Source organism: Dendropsophus ebraccatus, chromosome 3 (assembly GCF_027789765.1).
Source record: "Dendropsophus ebraccatus isolate aDenEbr1 chromosome 3, aDenEbr1.pat, whole genome shotgun sequence".
Taxonomy (NCBI): Eukaryota; Metazoa; Chordata; class Amphibia; order Anura; family Hylidae; genus Dendropsophus; species Dendropsophus ebraccatus.
In genome coordinates this window covers 7694618-7714686 of record NC_091456.1, presented here as the reverse complement: position 1 = coordinate 7714686, position 20069 = coordinate 7694618, and the positions used below count along the sequence as shown (strand labels likewise).

At 44.7% G+C, this 20069-nt stretch overlaps 1 protein-coding gene and 1 long non-coding RNA gene across 3 annotated transcripts in view; one reads left to right on the top strand and one right to left on the bottom strand.

Moving 5' to 3' along the window:
- Positions 1-20069, bottom strand: part of HECTD4 (HECT domain E3 ubiquitin protein ligase 4) — a 139610-nt gene that overhangs the window by 15891 nt on the left and 103650 nt on the right. For both annotated transcript variants that reach the window (XM_069960760.1, XM_069960761.1), the window contains exons 55-63: positions 19704-19864; positions 19355-19536; positions 18994-19199; positions 18084-18214; positions 17682-17887; positions 17418-17597; positions 14605-15899; positions 13345-13552; positions 12332-12555 (exon numbers count right to left, since the gene is read on the bottom strand). In XM_069960760.1, coding sequence (XP_069816861.1) covers positions 12332-12555; positions 13345-13552; positions 14605-15899; positions 17418-17597; positions 17682-17887; positions 18084-18214; positions 18994-19199; positions 19355-19536; positions 19704-19864 — 2793 coding nt within the window. The remainder of the gene's footprint in view (positions 1-12331; positions 12556-13344; positions 13553-14604; positions 15900-17417; positions 17598-17681; positions 17888-18083; positions 18215-18993; positions 19200-19354; positions 19537-19703; positions 19865-20069) is intronic.
- Positions 12319-19924, top strand: LOC138785160 (uncharacterized). The gene is made up of 3 exons (XR_011362080.1): positions 12319-12386; positions 17440-17606; positions 19774-19924. It is a non-coding gene; the product is annotated as an uncharacterized lncRNA (long non-coding RNA).

Genomic DNA, 20069 nt, shown 5'->3' with positions numbered 1-20069 from the left:
AATATGCTTTTAGAAGAAAAAATAAAATGTTACATAGATAGATTTTTCAGTATTTTAATTTTGCTCGGTCTGCAGGAAAATAATATCTCTAAGAAAAAACTGCAACTGGAGCATACTCAATTCCAATTGTTTGGCATTTGAATAGCAGTGGCTGAAGAAGTTGGCTGCATCCATGTTATCCTGGACTCCCTAGGGCTGCATCCAACTTCTTTAGCCACCAGTGGTCAAATGCTGAACGATCAGAATATTAGGCCACTCTGAAAGAACAGAAAGGGGAACTTTGATAAGTCAGAGAGTACAGTAGATACAAAATCATGCCTATAGACTTTAATAGTAGTCAGTATCGCAGAGGAATGGACCCCAGGATTTATTTTACAATATATTATCTATATCATAAAAATCAAAGTCTGTCTGTCTGTCTGTCTGTCTGTCCTCTATAGACTTCCAAACGCCTGAACCGTTTGACCCCAAATTTGGCCCACAGATACATTGGGTGCCCGGGAAGGTTATTGCGAAGGTCCCGTCCCCGCCAGATGTACAGGAGGGGAGGGGGAGGGGAAAGAGCGCCCCATAGAGATGAATGGGAAAATCTCCTCACTGCAAACACAGGTGATATAATTAGCTGCAGCAGACACGGCAGTTGGAGCCTTAGCAACCAATAGGATTACTGCTTTCATTTTCACAGGGAGCAATGGTTGCTAGGGAAGCTGCCTCACAACATCCACAGTAATAACTGGTAGACCCCCTACTCCAACTATACAGGACATGTATATACAGGACCCCCTACTCCATCCATACAGGACATGTATATACAGGACCCCCTACTCCATCCATACAGGACATGTATATACAGGACCCCCTACTCCATCCATACAGGACATGTATATACAGGACCCCCTACTCCATCCATACAGGACATGTATATACAGGACCCCCTACTCCATCCATACCGGACATGTATATACAGGACCCCCTACTCCATCCATACAGGACATGTATATACAGGACCCCCTACTCCATCCATACAGGACATGTATATACAGGACCCCCTACTCCATCCATACAGGACATGTATATACAGGACCCCCTACTCCATCCATACAGGACATGTATATACAGGACCCCCTACTCCATCCATACAGGACATGTATATACAGGACCCCCTACTCCATCCATACAGGACATGTATATACAGGACCCCCTACTCCATCCATACAGGACATGTATATACAGGACCCCCTACTCCATCCATACAGGACATGTATATACAGGACCCCCTACTCCATCCATACAGGACATGTATATACAGGACCCCCTACTCCATCCATACAGGACATGTATATACAGGACCCCCTACTCCATCCATACAGGACATGTATATACAGGACCCCCTACTCCATCCATACAGGACATGTATATACAGGACCCCCTACTCCATCCATACAGGACATGTATATACAGGACCCCCTACTCCATCCATACAGGACATGTATATACAGGACCCCCTACTCCATCCATACAGGACATGTATATACAGGACCCCCTACTCCATCCATACAGGACATGTATATACAGGACCCCCTACTCCATCCATACAGGACATGTATATACAGGACCCCCTACTCCATCCATACAGGACATGTATATACAGGACCCCCTACTCCATCCATACAGGACATGTATATACAGGACCCCCTACTCCATCCATACAGGACATGTATATACAGGACCCCCTACTCCATCCATACAGGACATGTATATACAGGACCCCCTACTCCATCCATACAGGACATGTATATACAGGACCCCCTACTCCATCCATACAGGACATGTATATACAGGACCCCTACTCCATCCATACAGGACATGTATATAAGGACCCCCTACTCCACCTACAGGACATGTATATACAGGACCCCCTACTCCATCCATACAGGACATGTATATACAGGACCCCCTACTCCATCCATACAGGACATGTATATACAGGACCCCCTACTCCATCCATACAGGACATGTATATACAGGACCCCTACTCCATCCATACAGGACATGTATATACAGGACCCCCTACTCCATCCATACAGGACATGTATATACAGGACCCCCTACTCCATCCATACAGGACATGTATATACAGGACCCCCTACTCCATCAATACAGGACATGTATATACAGGACCCCCTACTCCATCCATACAGGACATGTATATACAGGACCCCCTACTCCATCCATACAGGACATGTATATACAGGACCCCCTACTCCATCCATACAGGACATGTATATACAGGACCCCCTACTCCATCTATACAGGACATGTATATACAGGACCCCCTACTCCATCCATACAGGACATGTATATACAGGACCCCCTACTCCATCCATACAGGACATGTATATACAGGACCCCCTACTCCATCCATACAGGACATGTATATACAGGACCCCCCTACTCCATCCATACAGGACATGTATATACAGGACCCCCTACTCCATCCATACAGGACATGTATATACAGGACCCCCTACTCCATCCATACCGGACATGTATATACAGGACCCCCTACTCCATCCATACAGGACATGTATATACAGGACCCCCTACTCCATCCATACAGGACATGTATATACAGGACCCCCTACTCCATCCATACAGGACATGTATATACAGGACCCCCTACTCCATCTATACAGGACATGTATATACAGGACCCCCTACTCCATCTATACAGGACATGTATATACAGGACCCCCTACTCCATCAATACAGGACATGTATATACAGGACCCCCTACTCCATCCATACAGGACATGTATATACAGGACCCCCTACTCCATCTATACAGGACATGTATATACAGGACCCCCTACTCCATCTATACAGGACATGTATATACAGGACCCCCTACTCCATCTATACAGGACATGTATATACAGGACCCCCTACTCCATCCATACAGGACATGTATATACAGGACCCCCTACTCCATCCATACAGGACATGTATATACAGGACCCCCTACTCCATCAATACAGGACATGTATATACAGGACCCCCTACTCCATCCATACAGGACATGTATATACAGGACCCCCTACTCCATCTATACAGGACATGTATATACAGGACCCCCTACTCCATCTATACAGGACATGTATATACAGGACCCCCTACTCCATCTATACAGGACATGTATATACAGGACCCCCTACTCCATCCATACAGGACATGTATATACAGGACCCCCTACTCCATCCATACAGGACATGTATATACAGGACCCCCTACTCCATCCATACAGGACATGTATATACAGGACCCCCTACTCCATCCATACAGGACATGTATATACAGGACCCCCTACTCCATCCATACAGGACATGTATATACAGGACCCCCTACTCCATCCATACAGGACATGTATATACAGGACCCCCTACTCCATCCATACAGGACATGTATATACAGGACCCCCTACTCCATCCATACAGGACATGTATATACAGGACCCCCTACTCCATCTATACAGGACATGTATATACAGGACCCCCTACTCCATCCATACAGGACATGTATATACAGGACCCCCTACTCCATCAATACAGGACATGTATATACAGGACCCCCTACTCCATCGATACAGGACATGTATATACAGGACCCCCTACTCCATCTATACAGGACATGTATATACAGGACCCCCTACTCCATCCATACAGGACATGTATATACAGGACCCCCTACTCCATCCATACAGGACATGTATATACAGGACCCCCTACTCCATCTATACAGGACATGTATATACAGGACCCCCTACTCCATCCATACAGGACATGTATATACAGGACCCCCTACTCCATCCATACAGGACATGTATATACAGGACCCCCTACTCCATCCATACAGGACATGTATATACAGGACCCCCTACTCCATCTATACAGGACATGTATATACAGGACCCCCTACTCCATCAATACAGGACATGTATATACAGGACCCCCTACTCCATCCATACAGGACATGTATATACAGGACCCCCTACTCCATCCATACAGGACATGTATATACAGGACCCCCTACTCCATCCATACAGGACATGTATATACAGGACCCCCTACTCCATCCATACAGGACATGTATATACAGGACCCCCTACTCCATCTATACAGGACATGTATATACAGGACCCCCTACTCCATCTATACAGGACATGTATATACAGGACCCCCTACTCCATCTATACAGGACATGTATATACAGGACCCCCTACTCCATCTATACAGGACATGTATATACAGGACCCCCTACTCCATCTATACAGGACATGTATATACAGGACCCCCTACTCCATCTATACAGGACATGTATATACAGGACCCCCTACTCCATCTATACAGGACATGTATATACAGGACCCCCTACTCCATCTATACAGGACATGTATATACAGGACCCCCTACTCCATCTATACAGGACATGTATATACAGGACCCCCTACTCCATCTATACAGGACATGTATATACAGGACCCCCTACTCCATCTATACAGGACATGTATATACAGGACCCCCTACTCCATCTATACAGGACATGTATATACAGGACCCCCTACTCCATCTATACAGGACATGTATATACAGGACCCCCTACTCCATCTATACAGGACATGTATATACAGGACCCCCTACTCCATCTATACAGGACATGTATATACAGGACCCCCTACTCCATCTATACAGGACATGTATATACAGGACCCCCTACTCCATCTATACAGGACATGTATATACAGGACCCCCTACTCCATCTATACAGGACATGTATATACAGGACCCCCTACTCCATCTATACAGGACATGTATATACAGGACCCCCTACTCCATCTATACAGGACATGTATATACAGGACCCCCTACTCCATCTATACAGGACATGTATATACAGGACCCCCTACTCCATCTATACAGGACATGTATATACAGGACCCCCTACTCCATCTATACAGGACATGTATATACAGGACCCCCTACTCCATCTATACAGGACATGTATATACAGGACCCCCTACTCCATCTATACAGGACATGTATATACAGGACCCCCTACTCCATCTATACAGGACATGTATATACAGGACCCCCTACTCCATCTATACAGGACATGTATATACAGGACCCCCTACTCCATCTATACAGGACATGTATATACAGGACCCCCTACTCCATCTATACAGGACATGTATATACAGGACCCCCTACTCCATCTATACAGGACATGTATATACAGGACCCCCTACTCCATCTATACAGGACATGTATATACAGGACCCCCTACTCCATCTATACAGGACATGTATATACAGGACCCCCTACTCCATCTATACAGGACATGTATATACAGGACCCCCTACTCCATCTATACAGGACATGTATATACAGGACCCCCTACTCCATCTATACAGGACATGTATATACAGGACCCCCTACTCCATCTATACAGGACATGTATATACAGGACCCCCTACTCCATCTATACAGGACATGTATATACAGGACCCCCTACTCCATCTATACAGGACATGTATATACAGGACCCCCTACTCCATCTATACAGGACATGTATATACAGGACCCCCTACTCCATCTATACAGGACATGTATATACAGGACCCCCTACTCCATCTATACAGGACATGTATATACAGGACCCCCTACTCCATCTATACAGGACATGTATATACAGGACCCCCTACTCCATCTATACAGGACATGTATATACAGGACCCCCTACTCCATCTATACAGGACATGTATATACAGGACCCCCTACTCCATCTATACAGGACATGTATATACAGGACCCCCTACTCCATCTATACAGGACATGTATATACAGGACCCCCTACTCCATCTATACAGGACATGTATATACAGGACCCCCTACTCCATCTATACAGGACATGTATATACAGGACCCCCTACTCCATCTATACAGGACATGTATATACAGGACCCCCTACTCCATCTATACAGGACATGTATATACAGGACCCCCTACTCCATCTATACAGGACATGTATATACAGGACCCCCTACTCCATCTATACAGGACATGTATATACAGGACCCCCTACTCCATCTATACAGGACATGTATATACAGGACCCCCTACTCCATCTATACAGGACATGTATATACAGGACCCCCTACTCCATCTATACAGGACATGTATATACAGGACCCCCTACTCCATCTATACAGGACATGTATATACAGGACCCCCTACTCCATCTATACAGGACATGTATATACAGGACCCCCTACTCCATCTATACAGGACATGTATATACAGGACCCCCTACTCCATCTATACAGGACATGTATATACAGGACCCCCTACTCCATCTATACAGGACATGTATATACAGGACCCCCTACTCCATCTATACAGGACATGTATATACAGGACCCCCTACTCCATCTATACAGGACATGTATATACAGGACCCCCTACTCCATCTATACAGGACATGTATATACAGGACCCCCTACTCCATCTATACAGGACATGTATATACAGGACCCCCTACTCCATCTATACAGGACATGTATATACAGGACCCCCTACTCCATCTATACAGGACATGTATATACAGGACCCCCTACTCCATCTATACAGGACATGTATATACAGGACCCCCTACTCCATCTATACAGGACATGTATATACAGGACCCCCTACTCCATCTATACAGGACATGTATATACAGGACCCCCTACTCCATCTATACAGGACATGTATATACAGGACCCCCTACTCCATCTATACAGGACATGTATATACAGGACCCCCTACTCCATCTATACAGGACATGTATATACAGGACCCCCTACTCCATCTATACAGGACATGTATATACAGGACCCCCTACTCCATCTATACAGGACATGTATATACAGGACCCCCTACTCCATCTATACAGGACATGTATATACAGGACCCCCTACTCCATCTATACAGGACATGTATATACAGGACCCCCTACTCCATCTATACAGGACATGTATATACAGGACCCCCTACTCCATCTATACAGGACATGTATATACAGGACCCCCTACTCCATCTATACAGGACATGTATATACAGGACCCCCTACTCCATCTATACAGGACATGTATATACAGGACCCCCTACTCCATCTATACAGGACATGTATATACAGGACCCCCTACTCCATCTATACAGGACATGTATATACAGGACCCCCTACTCCATCTATACAGGACATGTATATACAGGACCCCCTACTCCATCTATACAGGACATGTATATACAGGACCCCCTACTCCATCTATACAGGACATGTATATACAGGACCCCCTACTCCATCTATACAGGACATGTATATACAGGACCCCCTACTCCATCTATACAGGACATGTATATACAGGACCCCCTACTCCATCTATACAGGACATGTATATACAGGACCCCCTACTCCATCTATACAGGACATGTATATACAGGACCCCCTACTCCATCTATACAGGACATGTATATACAGGACCCCCTACTCCATCTATACAGGACATGTATATACAGGACCCCCTACTCCATCTATACAGGACATGTATATACAGGACCCCCTACTCCATCTATACAGGACATGTATATACAGGACCCCCTACTCCATCTATACAGGACATGTATATACAGGACCCCCTACTCCATCTATACAGGACATGTATATACAGGACCCCCTACTCCATCTATACAGGACATGTATATACAGGACCCCCTACTCCATCTATACAGGACATGTATATACAGGACCCCCTACTCCATCTATACAGGACATGTATATACAGGACCCCCTACTCCATCTATACAGGACATGTATATACAGGACCCCCTACTCCATCTATACAGGACATGTATATACAGGACCCCCTACTCCATCTATACAGGACATGTATATACAGGACCCCCTACTCCATCTATACAGGACATGTATATACAGGACCCCCTACTCCATCTATACAGGACATGTATATACAGGACCCCCTACTCCATCTATACAGGACATGTATATACAGGACCCCCTACTCCATCTATACAGGACATGTATATACAGGACCCCCTACTCCATCTATACAGGACATGTATATACAGGACCCCCTACTCCATCTATACAGGACATGTATATACAGGACCCCCTACTCCATCTATACAGGACATGTATATACAGGACCCCCTACTCCATCTATACAGGACATGTATATACAGGACCCCCTACTCCATCTATACAGGACATGTATATACAGGACCCCCTACTCCATCTATACAGGACATGTATATACAGGACCCCCTACTCCATCTATACAGGACATGTATATACAGGACCCCCTACTCCATCTATACAGGACATGTATATACAGGACCCCCTACTCCATCTATACAGGACATGTATATACAGGACCCCCTACTCCATCTATACAGGACATGTATATACAGGACCCCCTACTCCATCTATACAGGACATGTATATACAGGACCCCCTACTCCATCTATACAGGACATGTATATACAGGACCCCCTACTCCATCTATACAGGACATGTATATACAGGACCCCCTACTCCAACAATACAGGACATGTATATACAGGACCCCCTACTCCATCTATACAGGACATGTATATACAGGACCCCCTACTCCATCTATACAGGACATGTATATACAGGACCCCCTACTCCATCTATACAGGACATGTATATACAGGACCCCCTACTCCATCTATACAGGACATGTATATACAGGACCCCCTACTCCATCTATACAGGACATGTATATACAGGACCCCCTACTCCATCTATACAGGACATGTATATACAGGACCCCCTACTCCATCTATACAGGACATGTATATACAGGACCCCCTACTCCATCTATACAGGACATGTATATACAGGACCCCCTACTCCATCTATACAGGACATGTATATACAGGACCCCCTACTCCATCTATACAGGACATGTATATACAGGACCCCCTACTCCATCTATACAGGACATGTATATACAGGACCCCCTACTCCATCTATACAGGACATGTATATACAGGACCCCCTACTCCATCTATACAGGACATGTATATACAGGACCCCCTACTCCATCTATACAGGACATGTATATACAGGACCCCCTACTCCATCTATACAGGACATGTATATACAGGACCCCCTACTCCATCTATACAGGACATGTATATACAGGACCCCCTACTCCATCTATACAGGACATGTATATACAGGACCCCCTACTCCATCTATACAGGACATGTATATACAGGACCCCCTACTCCATCTATACAGGACATGTATATACAGGACCCCCTACTCCATCTATACAGGACATGTATATACAGGACCCCCTACTCCATCTATACAGGACATGTATATACAGGACCCCCTACTCCATCTATACAGGACATGTATATACAGGACCCCCTACTCCAACTATACAGGACATGTATATACAGGACCCCCTACTCCATCTATACAGGACATGTATATACAGGACCCCCTACTCCCTCTATACATGACATGTATATACAGGACCCCCTACTCCATCTATACAGGACATGTATATACAGGACCCCCTACTCCATCTATACAGGACATGTATATACAGGACCCCCTACTCCATCAATACAGGACATGTATATACAGGACCCCCTACTCCATCTATACAGGACATGTATATACAGGACCCCCTACTCCATCTATACAGGACATGTATATACAGGACCCCCTACTCCATCTATACAGGACATGTATATACAGGACCCCCTACTCCATCTATACAGGACATGTATATACAGGACCCCCTACTCCATCTATACAGGACATGTATATACAGGACCCCCTACTCCATCTATACAGGACATGTATATACAGGACCCCCTACTCCATCTATACAGGACATGTATATACAGGACCCCCTACTCCATCTATACAGGACATGTATATACAGGACCCCCTACTCCATCTATACAGGACATGTATATACAGGACCCCCTACTCCATCTATACAGGACATGTATATACAGGACCCCCTACTCCATCTATACAGGACATGTATATACAGGACCCCCTACTCCATCTATACAGGACATGTATATACAGGACCCCCTACTCCATCTATACAGGACATGTATATACAGGACCCCCTACTCCATCTATACAGGACATGTATATACAGGACCCCCTACTCCATCTATACAGGACATGTATATACAGGACCCCCTACTCCATCTATACAGTACATGTATATACAGGACCCCCTACTCCATCTATACAGGACATGTATATACAGGACCCCCTACTCCATCTATACAGGACATGTATATACAGGACCCCCTACTCCATCTATACAGGACATGTATATACAGGACCCCCTACTCCATCTATACAGGACATGTATATACAGGACCCCCTACTCCATCTATACAGGACATGTATATACAGGACCCCCTACTCCATCTATACAGGACATGTATATACAGGACCCCCTACTCCATCTATACAGGACATGTATATACAGGACCCCCTACTCCATCTATACAGTACATGTATATACAGGACCCCCTACTCCATCCATACAGTACATGTATATACAGGGCACAACAGATATACCAAACTGTGACTGGGTAACACTGCTACACCAGACCTGACCAATACCGCCATACTGTGCTGGATAACACTGTCATACCAGACCTGACCAATACCGCCATACTGTGACTGGATAACACTGCCAGACCTGACCAATACCGCCATACTGTGATGGATAACACTGCCATACCAGACCTGACCAATACCGCCATACTGTGACTGGATAACACTGCCACACCAGACCTGACCAATACCGCCATACTGTGACTGGATAACACTGCCACACCAGACCTGACCAATACCGCCATACTGTGACTGGATAACACTGCCACACCAGACCTGACCAATACCGCCATACTGTGACTGGATAACACTGTCATATAAGACCTGACCAATACCGCCATACTGTGACTGGATAACACTGCCATACCAGACCTGACCAATACCGGCAAACTGTGACTGGGTAACACCGCCACACCAGACCTGACCAATACCGCCATACTGTGACTGGATAACACCCCCATACCAGACATGACCAATACCGACACTCTGTGACTGAATAACACTGCCATACGGGTAAATACAACCCTGCAGGTATACAGGACACTACAGGTATACAGGACCCCAAAACTATATACTACAAGTGCACGGGACCTCCACAAAACTATATACTACAGGTATACAGGACCCCAAACTTTACACTACAGGTATACAGGACCCCAAAACTATATACTACAGGTATACAGGACCTCCACCAACTATATACTTCAGGTATACAGGACCTCCACCAACTATACACTACAGGTATACAGGACCCCAAAACTATACACTACAGGTATACAGGACCTACACCAACTCTATAATACAGGTATACAGCACCTACACCAACTCTATACTACAAGTATACAGGACCCCAAATATACTATAGGTATACAGGAACTCCACCAGCTATATACTACAGGTATATCGGACCCCAAACTATACACTACAGGTATACAGGACCTCCACCAACTCTATACTATAGTTATACAGGACCCTCAAACTATTTACTACAGGTATACAGGACCCCCGAACTATATACTACAGGTATACAAGACCTCCACCAATTATACACTACAGGTATCCAGGACCCTCAAACTATAAACTACAGGTATACAAGACCTCCACCAACTATACATTACAGGTATACAGCACCAACTATATACTACAGGTATACAGGACCCCCGAACTATACAGTATAGGTATACAGGACCTTCACCAACTGTACACTGCAGGTATACAGGACCTCCCTCAACTATACACTATAAGTATACAGCCCCCCCAACTATGCACTACAGATATGCGAGACCCCTAAAAACTATACATTGTGGGTATACAGAACCCCTCCAACTATGCACTACAGGTATACACTAATTCCACTGATTAACTCAGATGAAACAATACCTTTAGCTTGGCCTCCTGGGCACCTTAGAACAAATCTAATTAACACACTGACACTTTATACCCGGGCAGCGCCGGGTACATTTTCTAGTATCCAATAAATAAATAACTGAACTTTCACTGTTTGACGGACTACCCCCATCCCATGACTAGTACAGATATTACTGTATTACTGACATAGAACCTGTCTGACTAGAAAAGGATATACCTGTGTCAGCTGATCTTCCAAGACTTTTTTTGGTGGTCGAACATTTGTAAAGAAGGTATGAAGCAGATTTCCTGGCGTCTGTGAATTGATTTGCTCTTTGCTGAGATAAATATCTGATACTTTGATGTACTTAGGAGGAGTCAGGCTTAACATCTGCTCAGCATGAATGCAACTCTTGAATATTTCTGTGAGGACGTCTCTGGCTTCTGGGACCAACTTGTCGCCTAAAAGAAAGCACAATTTTTTTTTTTTAAATAAATGGGTGCTGTCATTCCAGTGCTACTCTCCGACAAGTTCCAGTTGTCTAGCATAAAAAGTTATCCTCACACAATTTCTTTTTCTAGAAAATGTAAAGTATTTTTTCTACAAATTCCATTTTCTGCCTCTAGAAACAGAAGACTATGGGGGATATTTATTAAGTCCGGCGTTTTTTACGCCGGACTTATAAATGTACCCGCATCTCCGGCGCTACGGAGCTTTATGTAGAGGCGGACTGCCTCGGTATATTTTAGTGTTAAAAATGATAAATCGCGCGGACTCAGAGTCCGCGCCCCTGTTCTGCCCCCTCCACATCCCCTCCCCGCCCCCCCCGGCGTACTCGGCGGAAAGGGGCAATTTGCGAATATTTTATTCGCAAATGGCCGTTTAAGGAATAAAATATTCGCAAATCACCCCTTTTCCGCAAAAAAGTACGCCGTTTTGCCTTGATACATGTCCCCCTTTGAGTTCAATGGGAAAGTGTTCTAGGCATGCTCTGTGGCTTTTGCAGAGTTCACTGTGCAGGCAGGGAGAAGGGTCATGTGACCATTACCTGTTGTAACAGATACTGTGTTATCTACATTGACACATTCCCTCTGATGTTACAATGTCAGCAGGATGACTGTGTGCACACCATTTAAACAACGATGATAATTTTGGATGATCTTATTTTTAACTTCATCTTGCTATAAGCAATTATTTATTAGATAGACTAATAGAACAGAACATTAGATAATTGATAAAGTCAAGCAAACCTTTCAAGGACTTGTCTGTAAAATAATCTCCCAAACCCGGAATTCCTTGTGTATCGAATAAGCTCTGATTTACAGTGGAGACTGTGAGGATTTCTTCTGTAGACATTTCCATGAGCTCATCCTCACCGTCCAGACTGGATAAACCAATGAGATCACTGCTGTTAAACAAGCTGGCTCTTATTTTTTCTATTTTGGCTCGAGAACGTACCTAAAATACAAAAATAAAATATAATCAGAAAATAATTTCACTGGTGGTTTCAAGAAAAAGTATCTAATACAGAAGAGCTCATAACTTTGTTACACAGACACCGACTGGTTCTAGCAAAGTTGAAATTTTTTGGAACAGCAGAGGGAAGTAGTATGCAGGCTGCTGTTACATGCAACTAAATAGGGGATGGTTCACACCTGACACAGAAGTTGCATAAAGCGCTACAGCTAGGAGCTTCATCTCTGATGAAGGCCGCCGGAGACCAGTGAAACGTGTTCGATCCTTGTTTGACTCTTATTAGTACCAGGACTTATTGAAAGGAGTGAGGTCACTAGAATCGAGTAGACTACGAGCAAGATGGCGGGAGCTGGCTGTAGTAGCGGAGCCGCAGCCCAGGGCCCGTTCAACAGCCCAAACACAGAAGGATTGGAGAAAAGGACCTAACTTCACTGAGCTATCGATACTACAGTGTTCATTTAATGTACTTAGGCCCTATCACACGAGACAATTATCGTGCAAAAAATCGTTATATCCTTCAAATTTAAACGATAATCATTCTGTGTAATTGCAGGCGACGATCGAAAAATCGTTAGTATGTCGTTGATTTAGAACTAAACCTAAAATCATTGTTAATCGTTCGCTAATCGTTCACTGTAATTCCACATTCCTTCGCTCAAGTTCCGCATTTTTTCACTAATCATTCAGTGTAATTGCACATTGTCCATTGTTTTGCTGGGATCAGAAGGAATAAACGATCATAGGAATGATTGCAATAACGATTGTAGTAACGATCGTAACTAACGACCATCGTTCTGTGTAATATGGTGAACGATTTCAGGTTAATGATAAACAATCTAGTTTGCGATCGTTTATTGTTAGTCGTTAATCATTAAAAATCGCTCTGTGTAATAGGACCCTTAGTTGTCAACATAACTAGCTGTATCGCTTCATGCAACTTCTGTATCAGTACTGTAAATTTGTCCAAACTTTTGGACAGAATCAGCAATATAGTTATCGGAAGCAATGGATAAGTAAGAAGGGCAGAGAAATACCTCCACAACTGCAAAACCTTTGATGGGCCTCGACACCGAAGACTGGTTGTCCAGTAAGCCTGCTGTAAACATGGATCCAACATCTGGTAAAGAGGTGGTATCTACATTATCGAGTTGTTCCACAAGACTTCCCAAACTGCCCATACTTCCGGTACTGCAGATGGAAAGGTCCAGGCTCTCCTGGCTCGACACTGCATTTGGTTCCAATAGACCTGGAGGTACAGCAAGCTCCGGCACAAACTGCTCCATAGAGGCTTCACTGGTAGCTTGTGAAACTCCCTGAGAGCTACACAAGGAAGCCTGACTAGTGGAGGCAGAAGCGCTGACACTAACTGCTGGGGTCACGCTGCTGGAACTACTAATATCCATGTTATCAGGCGCTGGGACTCCAGGAGCTTTATCGGCTTCGGTTTTGCATTCAGCTCCTTCAGTTCTCTCTTTGGTTTTTGTTGTTTCGACATCCTGAAGGGGGATGTATATCTCATCTTTAAAAACACCGCCATGGGCATTGCAAGCTTTTCTAATGGCACCTCTCACAACGGATTCTTCTAGGTGAGTAGGAATACCAGAAATGACAAGCAAGCGGCTATGTGCCGTGGGTCCGACAAGCGCCTGACTGGCATCCGCTATGGCATCATTTGTAACACCCAATCCCTGCGGATCTTTATTGGTTAGATGTCTAAGAATCATGAGTAGAGTTAGCGCCCTGTGGAACCACAGCATATCTTCTGGCTTACTGCCGCCCATACTAAGCAGGGCCGGGTCATTCTCAGCACCCCGTGACGACGTGCGCTTTGCCGATGTCGTTTTTTCACGCTTGATCTTAACTTTCTTCCTCTTTGAAAGCAGGCTTGGACTTTGTGGAGTTTGCCCAGGAGAAGAAGAAGAGGATGATGACGAGTCGCTAAGATTTGTTGCAGGTGCGGAGGTCATCACACTTACTGCAGAACTCATATTGATAGGAAGAGTAACTTCGGCCACAGCCAGGCAAACCTCCATCAGAGCATGGAAATAGGTCGAGAAACGTCCGTGCTCAGTAGCCCCGGAAGCAGCGCCCCCACATGCATTTCCAGAACTCCAGTTTTGGGTCTCCTCATCGTACAACTTGCGTAACTCAGTTTGTAGAGCCATAAGCATTGCCAGGCACGGATTAAGCTGAAGAGCTATTGAAGACGACAAGCCTGCGGGATTCTTCTTCTGCTCAAGGTGGTGAATTTTACGGAGCAGTTCGGCCAACAAGTGGAATAGTAACTCCTTTATAACAGCAGCCAAGTCTGTGGTCCACAGCAAATTACCTAAATCGGATTCACAAAAGAAATTTTTTGTATGTATGTAATGTATTTACTGAAGTGAGGTTTAAAGTGATATTGTCCCCCACCTTTCTGTATCAGGAGTTCTCAGCATCATTTTTAAGCTTATATTCTGGACAGTTCATAACTTATCGTGTAAAGGATTTCTTGGTTGTCTCTGTTAGTGGAGTGCTGTATAGGCGGGGATTCACAGCCGTCCTGCCCCATATCCCCGCCTACATTGGTGCCATGCCCCCAGTGACGTCATCAGCGATAAGGTCCCGCCCACACCAGCAGCATTATCGGAATGGACCGACCACTCTGTGACTAGACCTCTAGGTCGGCCCATTCTGATGATGCTGGAGAGGGGGGCGAGGGCTGAGGTGGCAATCATGTCACAGAGGGGGCAGGGTTTATTGTATAGAGGTAGGGGGGATATGGGGTAGGACAGATGTGAAGCCCCGCCCATACAGCACTGTCCACCAACAACATTCACGACTAGCAAGAAATCCTTTATACGTTAAGATATGAACTGTCCAGAATATAAGCATTAGAATGGTGCTGAGAACTCCTGATATGGAAAGGGGGGGGGGCAATATCACTTCAACATGTCTTATTACTATATATAATCAGGATATTAAACACCAGTTTAAAGTCCAATTACTAAAACTAACTTGACTTATGCAGTTAAAGGGGTTTTCCAATTCCACATAATGACGGCCTACCCCGGGATACTGTAGCTCTGTTCTTGTAGGAGTAAATAAAAGCTGAGCTGCAGTAACCAGGCACAGCCACTATGTAGTGAATGGAGCCAGTGCAGATCCTCCTGTGGCAGCCTTGTAGAACAGGTAATTGGCAGATGTAACCAAGTTGGCACACAGCTGATCAGATACTGATGGCCTATAGTAAGAACAGGCCAGCAATGGATGGAATTGGAAAACCCTTTAAAAGGGAACTCTGACTGCAGGCAGAGGCAGGGGGAAACATAGTTAAGCAGCTCTATTTACATGTCCCCATGCCCCGAAGTGGCGCGTCTCAGGCTCATCGACTGCCGCTGGAACTCACTTTCTCCCAGTTTCAGGTGTCATCTCGACCTGGGAGAAAGTACCCAACCTAGGTGATGGATCGCTTGCTTGGCCAGCCTGTGACTGCAGCAGTGGCCTGCCCCAGTTACTGACTGGCTGAGCGGGCAATGCATCAGCCGGGTTGTGACGTTGCTGGAGCGGGAGATCCAGGAGGCAGGCAGGGGTTGGTAAGGTAGTGCTGGATAATCCCTGTAAGTGCCCCCTAAACCCCCAGTGACAAACAATAAATGATATTCTATCAGTCATACCATTTAAAAGAAAATTCTTCCAAAATACAAAATATTTTAAGTCTAATGTTCTTGTCCTGTATCTTCTCCTAAAATCCTCACTTTTATAGAGAAAACTTTTCTTACACCAGTAACGTTATATAACATTTTCTTAACAAACACACATTGTACCAACTAAGAACACGTAAAAAAAAAAAATCTGTTTTTCTTACATGAAAATTCCACCACTTGCAGGAGGACAGACGGAGGAATGGTATCAAGTTCATCTTCTGACTTCTCATCTACATCTTCAAGCTTCCATGATAAGACCTGCTCCGTAAAAGCCATGGCAAGTGGAAATTCCAGCGGAAGGGAATGAATTACCAGCACCGCTCCTGGAGCTGGAGACACACCTGGAACAGGTAAATAATAATTACCAATAACCGTGACTGACAGAAATACATCAGTATAAAGAATATTTAGCAGGCGCTATATACCAAGTTTGACATGGATCTTGTCCGTAGGAATGATTGATGTTGGGTATTGGTTGGTTGTTGGCGGTGGTGTGAGGCCTGTATTGCTAGGGGAGGCGTCTCGTGGGTAACATGCTGACTCGATTAAATTCAGTTGTCCATTTCGCTTCACTTTATGACCAAGGCCGTAGAGCAGAACTCGAGCCCAGGGAGCTTTATACAAAGAAGAACTAGAGCAAAAAGAAATGTAAAATGTAAGCAGTCATACTCATTAAAGTCAACTTAAAGGGAAAAAATTATGGAAAAAGAGAATTCTAATAATTGATGAACACATGCCGTCCACTAACATCTCAGTGTCACAAGACATTAAAGGGGATCCTGGACAGGAAGTGCTCGCCTTATAGCCTGGTCGGCTGCATCACTTACTCTTTGCGGAACCCAGACTGGCTTTCCTTACAAGACACCACGACAAATGCTGCTCCAGGAAAATTAACATCCATACTGACTTTGGATTCAGTGACTGGAAATTCTTCTGATGGAAATTGCTCTGGAGCATTCTAAAAAAAAATTAAATAAAAATAAATGTTCTGCAATACCGTATTCATTTGTAGGATAAGAATCCCTAAGATGTATGACTGGGATACACAGTCCTCAATAGACTATTAGCTCACTAGTAATGTCATGTGGATCTGTTAAAATGTTTGGGTTTGGCACCATATTCAAACCTGAAAGCTCGCTATTTGCTTCCCCGCGGCTGAAGAAATTGGATGCTGTCCTAGAGCTGCCAGGAATTGCATCCCTGTTTTCAAGGACTCCTAAGGATGGCATCAAACTTCTGCAGCCGCGTGGAATCAAACGCAGAGCATTCGTGTTTTGATAATACCACAAGGAAGGAGTAATAATCCGGCACTGCCCAACTCACATGCTCGCTGAACCAGGTGTGTGCGGAGTTGGGAGCCAACTCAATGGGGTCAGATGTCAGCTGACCAGTGTGGTGCTCTGCTGTAAAGTAGATCCAATCATACAGTATTTTGTAGATAAAATCAGCGGCACTCACATCTTCATGCAATATGGTTGTTTATTTGCAGCAGATCACCGACATGTAACAGTGGGGGACATCACAGAGGTAGCAGGGGTGTTCCACAGGCAACGGCCCATTTCGCGCATCACGCGCTTCCACTGGCCTGAGGTAACAAGTAAGGAAGCGCGTGGCGCACAAAACGGGACGTTACCTGTGGAGCAACCCTGCCTCTGCTTTTATCTACAAAATATAGAGTTTTGATAATGTTGGCAAACCCGAACATTTTGACAAATCCGCTTGACACGACTCACTAACCTGTAGGAATGAACAGATCTGTTTTGTAAGTTCCAGAAGACTGTCTTCCCCTTGGTGTAAGGCTCTAGTGATGGCCACCCCAAGCCATTCTCTGATTGATTGAGCATTGCCCTGATAGAAGAGGTCTGTGGTCGAGCAGTTCTGAGAATGGATGCAGTGCTGCAAGGACTGTGCTATAAGGATAGACGAGGAGCTAATGGTGCCATCTGTGAACACAACAACGTGTTGGAAATGTAGAAAAAGTCTTAAATCACAAATATGGCACAACTAGACAGAACATTCACCCCGACAAAGAAAAGGAAACAATACATTCCACTATCAACACACTAAGTAACAAAGAAGGAGTAACGTATATACTTACCAGGAAGGGGAGGCGTTAGAAGCTGATTGGACAGGAGCTGGAGATGCTCCAATGTGATGTCCCGAATAGCAGGAATATGGAACAAGCGAGTAAATGTGTGCGGAGACTTTGGTGCAAAGATATTGAGTAACGCAACACGGCAGTAAAGTCTGGCCAGTGCAGATTCGCATCTTAGTAGTTCCCTAAATTGAGGACCGAGAGATAGAATTTTTCTTTAGATGAGGTGTGTAACAGTTTGAGATTTTATAAGGATTGCAGATGTACTTGGGCTCGAGCAGTTACTAATACATGTCATTATTATGGTATGATACCCGTAGCGATTTTCTTCTTGCTATAAACTGCCACATACCTGTGAATCTGGATGTTTGTACTATCTAAAGTCACTAAACCATTGGTGGCCATTCTTCTGTATCCCACAGGTGGACGCTCCAGCATGTCTATCGGATACCAGTATCGGACTAAGACCCCTTCACTCCGAAGATATGTCTCTACTTGCACCAATTCATTTACCTGGACACATACAAAACATAGCAAATACTGCTAGAACACAAGGTGGAAACCCCGGCTACTAAAAAGGGTTTATACATCAGTGATATGTGTGGTGTATAGGGCTTGTTAAAATACATTTTGGAGCATCGGACATGGTTTTCGCTTACAATATATATTACTCTTAGGAATCCTAAATTTTATGCGTTCCATTGTGCAATTTATCAGG